At 47.2% G+C, this 11,325-nt stretch overlaps 2 protein-coding genes across 2 annotated transcripts; both read left to right on the top strand.

Annotated features, from left to right (window-relative positions):
• Positions 1–3,744, top strand: LOC34622470 (rhomboid-like protease 4). Its single transcript, XM_026336680.1, has 9 exons — positions 1–88; positions 319–582; positions 675–1,209; positions 1,444–1,858; positions 1,989–2,139; positions 2,293–2,351; positions 2,668–2,884; positions 3,051–3,223; positions 3,538–3,744. The coding sequence occupies exons 1-9, from the start codon at positions 1–3 to the stop codon at positions 3,742–3,744; spliced, it is 2,109 nt and encodes a 702-aa protein (XP_026192465.1).
• A 3,636-nt stretch (positions 3,745–7,380) lies between these two features.
• Positions 7,381–10,015, top strand: LOC34622471. Its single transcript, XM_026336679.1, has 5 exons — positions 7,381–8,376; positions 8,598–8,642; positions 9,157–9,282; positions 9,534–9,563; positions 9,893–10,015. The coding sequence occupies exons 1-5, from the start codon at positions 7,381–7,383 to the stop codon at positions 10,013–10,015; spliced, it is 1,320 nt and encodes a 439-aa protein (XP_026192464.1).
• The last annotated feature ends 1,310 nt before the right edge of the window (positions 10,016–11,325 follow it).

Genomic DNA, 11,325 nt, shown 5'->3' with positions numbered 1-11,325 from the left:
ATGATGAACGAATCTAGACCAACGGTTCCTCTGGGAACGAAGGGGCCCCATAGTAAACGACATTCCAACCAACAAAAAATGCCAACAGGTAGCCTCAGTTCCAAACCTTTCTTTTTCATCAAACCCTGTACCAGCATCCCACAGTGTGTGGTGGCATGCCCTTTCCTTCCCTCCTCGCTGCTACCTTATTTTGCTTTGTCCAGGATACACTAACCTAGTAGCCTGGCTTGTTCGATTCTGTTCCTACACCCCTACTGTCTATCCCATCGCCCCATTGCACGTATCCGTTTTTGTTGTGACTACTTGTTGAATGCGCAGTAGCCAACCAACCTTCGGCGGGTCCTCCAGGGGACACCGGGGATTCCCCTCCTCCATATCCTGCTGATAAGGAGGATGTATCAATGCCTACACCTTCAGGGGAGGGGGAAATCCCTCCAAGCCCTAGCCAGCGTGTTGTTGTCGCACCCCCACCCACTTCGCGTGTGAGCAGGACCCTGTTGTTGTTGGGAGCGTCCCCACCGCCTCTTTCCCAAACTGACGGACGCTTTCCATCAACGAATATGGCTGTTTCTAAATCGGAGCGTGATGCTCTCACAGAGGAGGGAACCCTCTTTTCTCCCCAGAGGAAGGACCAGCTCCCTGTAACCGTCAGTTTTTGTGGTCTGTGTACATAGGGCGTGCTTGGTTACAATTGCTGGTCTCACCCGCCACCTTCCCGGCGTGGGCGATTAATCATATAAGGAGACAATTCCGACAATTGTGCACAGCACGAAGGCGTTCCTTTTGTATACACTCGTATGCGCAGGCGAATTCCACCACCCCGACGCCTCTGGCTGCAGGAGCAACATCTGGTGAAGGTGCCGTTCCAGGGGCACCAGCATCGCCTATTCTTGTTGCTCCAGCAGACGAAACACTTCCAAAGCCTTCTGACACAGTAGGCTTAGCTGATGGAGCCACTACTGACGGCGCACCTCTGTGTGTTGTAACTATTGATGACTCGGCACTTCATACATTACCATCCGGAGAGGTACAGAGACGCGCCCCCGTCAATCCCTTCCACTCTCCTCTACTTGCTAAATTTGGAATAGGGAAAAACAGGAAAAGAAGGAGAAAAGTTAAGGATCCGAAACTCCTGGACAACCCACTCAGAGGAAGACTCGTTGTCTGCATCAGCACGACAGCTCTTCTTGTGTGGCTGTTTTTGTGGGAGTAAGCCAGAGGGGTCAGAGTCTAGGGCTTAGAGGAAAGGTTAGGACGCTTAAGATGTTTTATTTGAGAACATCTGTACCACCTAAAAGAATGCAGTAGCTTTTGACCAGTATGAAAGATAAAAACTGAAATATTCGTTGTGCTAAACTGCAGATTTTGACGATTTGTGGGCCCGAGGCTTATGTGCATTTGTGCCCACATCACGATTTGTGTGCTCTCTGTGCGCTCCATCAGACTCCTATACAACTACACCAGCTTCAACGGCCGTTGTGTGAGTCAGGTGCAGTACCCAGACTACAAGATTGATAAAGTTGAAGATAGGGCTCCAATGGTTATTCGTTATGGCTACGGGGCCTGCCAGTACAATTTGGGCTCCTTGGCGTACCCCAGAGTGGCTGTAGGGAATTCAGCAGGAGATAAGGGCTGGCCCACGGACTTAGTGAAGAACGGCTCTTCTGGTTCTCATTCGGCCTCATGGGATTCTCCAAATGGCAGAATTTTGTCGGCATTTGGTGGTCTGGAAACCAACTTAATGAGGAACTATGGCGAATCGTGGAGAGTGTTTACTTCAATGTACCTGCATGGGGGGTTTTTGCATATCTGCATCAACCTGCTGTGTCAGATCCAAAGCCTTTGGATGCTGGAACCGGTATGCGTTTTCTTTCCCAATTTTCGAACTGTAGCTTTGTGTCTCGTACATTCCTCGACGGTGAAACCGTACACCGTCATTCATAAACCGGGAGCTCTGCCCGTGCCTCACTTGCATACTTGCTTTGCAGGATTGGGGCCTTTGGCGAACAGCATTGCTGTTTTTCGTTGGAGGAGTGTCGGGGAATTTGCTATCCGCCGTTGCCGATCCCTGCAACATCACTGTTGGCTCGTCTGGTGCAATGTATGCTCTCATGGGGGCCCTAATTCCTTACTGTGTCGGTGAGCCATATTCTTCGCCACTATCTGCATGTCTCTTGCTTATTTGTGTCATGTTCTTGCTCGTACATCACCGAGGTCTTCTTTTACTTTCTTTGCTTTGCGGCTTGTGTGTTGCATTACTCATCAGGGAAGTTTGTGTGTTGTTTTTCTCAGAGTACTGGAAAACCATTCCTAGACCCTGTTGTATCTTAATCTTTTTCATTATAGTTCTGGTGGGCTTTCAAAGCAGTAGTATTCTGAAGTCGTCTCACGTATTCTTGTTGTTATCACCTGGGCATCATGCTTCTTGGCCCCCTGTCATGCATCTCCTCTGCTAATCTCTCTTGCTGTCCCCGTGCCTTCCACTTTTTCTCTCCTTACTGCCTCTTTCAGTCCTCGCTGGTTCCTCTAGCTGACTGTTATTTTTGTCCTTCTGACAGTAGCCGTCACCTAGCTCTGCTCTAGATTCTCCTCTCCATAGTGCATCTGGTTGAGCCTGATAGCTTACCGTATATTGTCATCCCCTGCTATCCCTTTGTTTTTTGTCAGTTAATTGGAATCCTAACAGGCATGTCCGGATTCACAGACAACTACGCGCACATTGGGGGCTGCGTTGGTGGCATTCTTTTCGGTTTTGCGACGATAACAACTGTTGCTGCGTGTGATAAATGCACGTTGGGTGAAAGAATGGCGACGACGAAGCCGTTCAGCTACTGCGTGCCGAAGAATACACAAGAAAGGTTGCTGCAAATGGCGGAGGCCAGGAGTATGTCGAGCACGAAGGAATGGGCTACAGTGCAAGGGTCTTGTTTGCCCTAAAGATATTCATCCCAGAAGCTCTTCAGTTCGATCGAGCTGCTTGTATAGTTTTGGGAAAATTTTTTTCTTCATTCAGTATCTGGTGTCTGTTGTCGGCTGTTCCTGACTTACAGAAACTGAAGCGATGAACCGGCGAAGAGCGGGGGCCATGAGAAAGAAAAAGGCAGGGGGCGCAAGGGGGAAAGCAATTAGGGTAGTCAAGATGCAAGTTGAGGAACAAGGCAGGCCTCCTTGTAAAATGGCTCTCCGAGAATGGATCGTCAGGATAGCGTGCGTTGCTGGCTTGGTAAGTTCACAAATACTTCTCGTACAGCGTCTGGTGTTTTTTGCCCAATATTTGAAGCTATTCGTTCTCTACTTTTTCACTACTCACATAGTCATTTGTTTATATCGTATTTAAAAAAAAGAAATTTGTAGTTTGCCTCTGCGTGTTACTCTAATCGCTTTACGACCTCCGTTCACAGACCTTTTTTCTTGCCGCAGTTACTCTTGTATCTTGCTAATCTGCTATTCTTGTTGGTCGAACAGCTAGCGGAAAGTCTCTCCACAACGCAGATGCCGCGCTTACACCCCGACTGTTTCGTTCTCTGCCCTCTGCAGATAACATACTGGGCTGCTCTCTTCGTGGCACTGCTGAACGAATCAGTGTACAAGGATTATGAGCCACCTGGGCAGCTGAAGTTTGAAGGCTGGCTCTACTGCAAGTGTGGCATTATTAAATATGAAGCACGGCAGACAACGTGGAACAAAGGCATGTTTTGGTGTTTCGGAAACGACCAGGATGCTAATTTCTATCTTAACGCGTGAGTAGCAGGAAAGAGGAGGATGTTGGATGAACAATCGACAACACAGCGCGAAGAGCATCTCAGGGAAGGAAGAAAGAAAGAAGTCGAAGGAAAGGATGAGAGGAGGAATAATGATTAATGGAAGAACACAAGTGTAGAGGCGAAAGAAAGACAAGGAGAAGAGGGGAAAAGAGGTTGGGTATAGTTTTGAAGCTCTGGTAGGATAACGTGATAAACCAGAAAGGTTGCCGAGTCGGAAGAAACAGGAAATGGACAGGATAAGGGAGAAACGAAACGAAAATATAACATGAATTTTCATTTTCTTAACTCCATAACTATTTTGTGTCGTATCGCTAATTCATAAGCGATCTGTTTAACCATAATGAACATACTACTTGGCACCAATTTGCTTCTTGTGAAGCTCATTCTCCCTGTAGCAATTTCCTTGCTTCGAAGAGAGGTTTAGGCCCTACCTTCGCTTGTTAGGGCTGAGCAAGTCACCAACTCCTCTTAAAGGAAAGTTCTTGGGCAATCATTCCAGGGGACGCGGATCTTTGTGGATGGCTATTTCGTCCATCTAATGAAACGGTAAAGAGGGATTGTCAGCGGAACCCCATCAGGAGGTCCTGTCTTTCAGCGTGACCGTGTTGGACACCTTTTGAATTGGCCTCATGAAAGGGCCTTGATGGTGGAGCGGCAGGGGAGAAAGAGGATTCAGCATCAGTGGCTGGCTTTTAAATGAGGAATAATCTGTGCAAAACAAGAGGATTATTGAAAGAAAACCAAGAATCCCTTTTCATTTTACTGTCTTAATGAGGGACTGTGGCGCTGCCTCTTGCTGCGACCTTGGCTTCGACTCAATTATTTAGTTTATGGCAGTTGAGTTGTCTCAACGCTCTGCACGGCAAGTTCGGCGAGTTAAGCGTAAAGGCACTTGCCCCCGCGTGTCTGTATTTATGACTTTCTGCTTCTAGGTTTACGCATAGTAGTGCATGTACTCTTGCTGTCCAGTGTGCGTAGAATATGGCTTCAATCAACTCATTCTGCCCGCTTCTTCTTAGATGTGTCTGCGCCCTTTTCTGTTTCCATGTCCTGAGAACATGCTTCCTTGGGCTACTTTCCCCTCCGCAGCGTGCTGCGGTAATAGAATGAAGTCGTCCATCACGATTTATCTACCTAGCTACCAGTATACCTATCCACCTTACTCTCCCCTGACTTTGATGAATAATATGTCAACAATTCACTTTTGTTGGAACGAAAGCTCAGCCTCGACAGCTCGGGGTGAAGGCTTAATAAAGTTGTAAATGATCTTTTGGGGTAATAGACGAGGAAGGAAAGGGGAAAAGGATGGAGGCCACACCTTGCACACCACTCTCCCGCAGACCATAGAACTGCTGATGCAGCCGTAGTTTCGGCTATCATGAGACATACCTGAACGGACATCGAACATATATCAACCTATTGTCCAAGCGATTCTTGCTTCCACTTCCGATATAAAAAATCATGTGGAAATATAATAGAGGGCTATTTAATGGATAACACGAAAGTCAGTGGTGAGAAGTGTGGAATACATTCGCAAAGCCAACAGTATTCAGGGAACACAACCTAACAAGTAACAAAACTTTCCACCTCTTGTACATATAAGCATTTGAATGGACAGATTAAACGCATCAGAAAACACAGTTCTACCCCTGCCCCACCCATGCCATTCACTTTATCGCAGATGCAAGCCGTTCTGCATATGCACTTTTACTCAGAACAACAGGGGGAACAGATGCTGTCATATTTCGAATTCCCGCAGTGTGAGATAAAAGACAAATTCATACGGCTCCAACAAAATAATACGACTGTAGCGCTTAACATACAGGCAGATCAAAGCTGTGAGTGCAGAAGAAAGTAACTAGGGGAAAGAAACAGGTGCTTACTTGGGTTGTCACCTTGTAACCAAACGGAATGCTCAGGCACCTCCACAACTTTTCGGTCTTCCTCGTTACTAAGAAAAATCTGGTGCTCTTTTCCTGCCGGAGCGTGAGTAAAGAACACATCTCCTTCTACCCCAACCACCCGCTTGCAAACAACGCAGCCGTCTTCAGGAGAATGAGCAACCACTATATCACCCCTTCGTATGACAGCGATACCAAGAAAAGAGGATAAGAAAAGAGACAGGCGCTCATAAAATAATACATCTCCAGAATCCCTTATTGTGGGGCTCATTGATAAACCGCGGGCCTAGAAGCAGATAACAGCAAGGACGTGATTAAGAGTCAACATTGGTGTAATCCACGGAGACGACAAAAAAAAGCAGTCTGCAAGAAGTGACAGCGTGATTATAACAGCAAAAACACCTAAAGACTGAACAACAAGCAACAACGACAGGACTCCTATTCACTGCCAGGCTTTCAATCAGCCACTATGGCTCGTACAGGAACAAATGAAAGTAGGAGCTGAACTGCGACCACCATTCTTTGAGAAGCTTTTAGGCAGCGCCTTACCTGTTTTGTAGATCCGACATAATTCTCAATAACGTGAAGAGCGCCGAACGCAAAGGCAAAGCGGCCAGAGATGGAACAGAGGGTTTTCCCCCAAAAGTATAGTCCTTGAAGTGTGCGGGCAGCTGCTTTCATCTTAAGAATGTGAGAAGACCATGCGAAAAGCAGGAAGCACTTATGAGTCGTTGCCCCGTGGATGTTGGGGCATGCATATATTCATCAGAATGACTAGGTCCAGTAAAAAAATGCAAGTCCTGTGGACGTGCAGCTGCAGCTATTAACCGTCAAGCTTCCCGTGCTGCACCTTTCAGCTCTGGACGAAGCTCATTGCCTCTCAGCGTAAGCATATTATTATTCAAAGTAGAGAACTTTGTTGAAATTTTTAAACAGTGGAATTTTTGAAGGTCAGTTACCCTGTATATGACGATGGACATACAATGAACAGCTGTCCAATTCCATTCCCTGGATCCATGGCGTGAGTTGAAGATGATTGGACAGAAAAGCACGAAGATGCGAAATGACAATTGGAGGGAAACCGCGAAGTTATGCACGGCTGAGAGCGATCAGGAGGACAGAATAAAAGCCAAGAAGGGAGAGTGCCGGCTATGCACAGATTTAATGTCAATGCTCCGGAGTGCAAGATAAACAGAAACAAAGAAGAGAGGAAGGAGATACATTTGTTGGTATTTTAATCCATCCTGCTACCCACCCAACGTTTAACGGAAGGAAAACGCAGGAAGCCAAGCGGCCAAAATGTTGTTTTAGCGCCTGAATAAACAGTAGAAAACAATATATTTCTTGCGGCTACAACAAAACAGTCAACCCTACCCCGCCAACTGCAAGCTATTTTAACGTGGTCTCCTAAAGGTCCCCCTACTAGGGGGCCCCCCAGTAGGGAAACATCGGGTTTAATGCGAAAAGTATGAGTGAAACCTATTCGTTGATTCTTGTGTTATTTTTTGTTGAAGAAAACTAGTAAATTTACCGCAATCTGAATATTATGATCAAAACACGCAATAAGATAGGAGGAGAGTGCTTCCAGTTTTCTTTTCAGCGTCCCGTGATCCCATCGATTGTTCTCCTGTGTAATGCACACTCAAAATAGCCATATGCGTCTTTTAGATGACATCCTTTCTCCACCGCTTATCCAATGAAACAAGTAGCAGCTGATGTTTCCCCCCTGGGTTCATGACAGGGTCGGGGCCCAACGGGGGACCGTCTCAGCTATTCCTTTCGAAGGCCAACAAGCGGCTCCGTTTAAAAACCAATGGCGCTTGGGAGCTGTACTACTTTTTCTGTGCCTCCTGGCACTTCTCGCAGAAGCAGCCGCTGTGGTGAACAGTGGGACTCACGTGGGAATGTTCACCATGCTGGCTCCCCCCAGCAAACAGACGTGTGCATGTTCCTCGCAGCAGCCCTCCCTTCGTCACAGAGAAGCTGCCGCAGGCACAAATGTATTCCGTAGTGTTTCTATAAGGAGAGCAGCAAGCGCTACCTTCTTGAGTCCCACCGTGCTACAACAGTGGGACCTGCGAGGTAGGTGCGCTCGCAGCAGGAGCAGCGCCAATACATCTTTGTGTGGCTCCCGTTCTAATCGCATCAACGGCAAGAGGCCTTCGGTGCTTCCCTCTCCTTCTCCCTTTCCTGCCGCTCTGCTTCATTTGCTTTCTGGAAACAGCAAAGCCAGAAACAGCAGCAGTCTTCCCAACGAGGTGTACGTGGGGCAGCATGTGAGGATCCCTGTAACCCCATCATCTGATCTAAGTCTTGCAAAGCTTCCCCGGGGACCTCCCAGGCTATTCTCTCCGGATCCCATCCGCCTCGACGCCCGAGGGGCCTTGGTGACACAAGGGTTACCCCTTACCCGACTCAGGTGGCCCCAAGACGCAGAGCAGCAACAGCAGCAGCAAAACCAACCACGTGAAGAGCAGAGTCAGCTAAAATCGGTGTACGGAGAGCCTCTGACATTTGAATGCCTGTGTGAAAGAGGGGATAGGCACCCAGAGAAGAAGACATTTGGTGAGGAGGCCCCCCTCTTTAAGCACCACCTGCACTTTGGTTCTCCCCCTTGGCCCAATGCCATTATCCAGATGGCGAAAGAATACAACGCGCAAGTGCGAGAAGATGGTAAAGAGGAAGAGACGGTGCCCGAAGAATGGATTTGCGTGAGACTAGGGCTACGATAACGGGTTGACGGTTCTTCGCTAGTGAGAAGGGACTCCATGAGTCTCCTCTCACTGACGCAGAATGACGCATTACAATGAATTTTGGTGGAACAGCCTACTAGCGGTAGCTTTGCAGTTACGGTGTCTGTGATGGGTGCTGTTGTTATTGGAGTGACTGATTCTGCTGCAGTTTGGTCAGTACGGCTGTTTTGGATGCTCAGGATACGCTTTTCTGTGATGAGAGAGGACGGGTTCTTCGTGTGCAAGTGAGAAGCGTTAGATTTCAGCATTTGCCTCGTAGGAACCAGACTTTTATGCTACTGATTTAAAGCTTCCATGCCCCGAAAACTCCAAGTTTTCTGTTGGGAACCGCCTCTTCGTTAGGCTGTGCGCCTTTCCTTCATATCTTCTGCACGCAACGGTTACCTGTCTGTTTTCATGTGTGGTTCCTGCTAAAGCTCATTCAGCCACTAGAACACTTCCCTGACGCCCCTCTCTTTGTGAAAATTGTGAAGCATTCTCAAGTATCATGCATCTTGATTTCTTATTGCCTGTAAAATAACTAGTGGACGTGCATACAAATGCCGGCAATATGCGATACCATACAGAGTCAAATATCGAACGATAGAAATTAACGCACTGCTCAAAACCAAATCATAATGACTGCTGTGATCATTGTGCAACCCGAAGTATGTAAATTTACTTACTGTTATCGCCGTTTATATAAGCTTGTATTTTTCTCCTATTTTTAGTGGATTTTGCTTGACTATCGTTTCTCAGGAGAATAGTGCTCCCTATGGTGGCGAGGATGAGCCTGAGTCAGGCGCGACTACGTGGGAACTGTTTAAGCTTCGAACGGAACAAGGGAAAAAGCAGACGCCTCATAGATTTGTTGTGACAGCTCCTGTGAGTTACAGTAGTCTTGTGCCAGCCCCGTAGGTGTGATGGAGGGCGGCAGCTTCTCTGCTTTGATTCCGCTTGATGTATGTTGTCCTTGGTGGCACGTTTTACTACGTAGATCAGCAGCATATGACCACGGAAAGTGAAAGCAGAAGATCTCTGAAAGCAAAAACACGACCGCTGCGTGCCAAGTTTGATCTCGTTGTAGATGTGCATCCGTCTTTCGGTGTCTGGTTGCTCCATCCTGCTTTCCACAGGCTGGTTACGTCGCGGAGGCTGGTATAACCGTAAGTATAATTGCTCAATTTCTTCTCATGTCTGCTATCCATGAAGCGGCTTTGCATTCTTATGCCAATCGACTTTACATTTCTTTCTATCCGTTGTCCTTTTCTCACCTCTATTCTACTCGTAATTTTGCGTGTGCTTAAATTCTTTGTATGGTTCTCGGTATTTTCCCTCATCTTTTCTTTTTGTTGTCTGCTGTTGGATAAGGCTGTCCCGTAACTTCTCTCCTTGTGTACTTCTCGATCTAGCCAGCTGCGTATTTGCCGTTCATATTTCGGGATGTTGCACCCAATATCGTGCTGCGTTTTTTCTGGCGCACACATATTCTCAGGTCGGTGATCAGCTTCCGATGCTGAGCGACGAACAACTGGAAACGGTATACAACAATCATTTTGCTCTCCCCCAAAACTTCAGGGAGCCTCTCATCCTCCCAGATGGCACTTGTATTCCCTGAACTCCAGCCACACCTATTCGCTGACTTTTGTCGAGGCACGATTGCAAGAGCTCACGTTAGAGGCTGAACTGCACAACGATCACTCTTTTCTTAGAGCACTTGATTCGCAAATGTATAACCGTATTTTTTGCTGAAAGATTCATGTCCATCTGCGGCTCTAAACACCCTGTGGAAGTCAGGGCACCCCGGCTTAGAAGAATTTTCAGCTAGGAACTGCACCTGAGATTAAATTATTTACGGAAGTGACACGTCTCTCAGGCCTACTCCAATAACACTACTCACGGAGTTAAACTCCGAGTACTCATAGATGAAGATAGATGCTCTCCTAGATATTTTTCTAAAAACAAAAGATACGGTTGGGATTTCCTACTCCTCAGTGAAGGGAAAAGTTTCCAAAAGGTTCGCTGGCCGTAGTATTGAATGTGACAATAGAGCACGCATGCCTGATTCGCTCTCAAGAAGCAAAGTGGTGGGTTTCTTGCGCGTCCTGTGTCTCTCCGTCTTATCTCGTTAACATGCTGAAACTACCCTCGTCTGTCCACCTTTACCCTTCATACTAGAAGCCGAGTGTCAGGAAAAGCGGATTAAGGGCGAGTAGCACCGTGTTTCCCCAAGTTCCCTACCTTCTTTTCACTCACTACGGTCTGTTTGCTGCACCTATCATCATGAATGGTTTAGGTTCGTGGCAAATCATTTTTCCCGATACACCAAGTTGGCTCTAAAAAGTGCTACTCAGGCCAAATATGTCCTGAAGAGTATATCGAAAAAGCCGATGCACCAGAAGCCGGTGCGCTAATGCTGCGACTGAGCAAGCATGTACACAGCGTGGAGCGAAGGGAGTCAAGGATATAGTTCCCAGAGCCGTGTGGATTAGAGTATCATTCAATCACCGACTCGTGTAAATATTGCCACACACTTCCGTTTCACCCAACTTCGACCGATCAAGCGAGAGGGCGAATCCCTCCTTTGCTGCTACTTTTGGTACGCGTGGATATTGTCTTTCTTGAGTGTATCCGAAATAGCTGTACCCTTTAATCTCGCAAAATTCGGCGCTAGCCCTTCTAATTGGTGTAAAAGCCCCATAGTGCTCAAATTTGTCTAATTCCCTCCCAACGAGGATACCAACTTGTGCACCAAAATGGCTTCGAGGACCATTTCCTGCACGTAGAAATTGCGCCGAGCATACCCTTCCAATCAACCTTCCATATTCAAAATTAACCAGAATCTATTCATTTTGATGGTGCTCTTGGATTGGGTCTTCTCTTGCGGAGGAAAGACAACTAAAGAGGCAAAAGCTGGTCTAGGGAGTC

The sequence above is a fragment of the Cyclospora cayetanensis genome, unplaced genomic scaffold (genome assembly GCF_002999335.1).
Source record: "Cyclospora cayetanensis isolate NF1_C8 unplaced genomic scaffold, CcayRef3 CcayRef3_contig_141, whole genome shotgun sequence".
NCBI lineage: Eukaryota > Apicomplexa > Conoidasida > Eucoccidiorida > Eimeriidae > Cyclospora > Cyclospora cayetanensis.
This window is presented reverse-complemented; position numbering and strand designations above follow the sequence as displayed.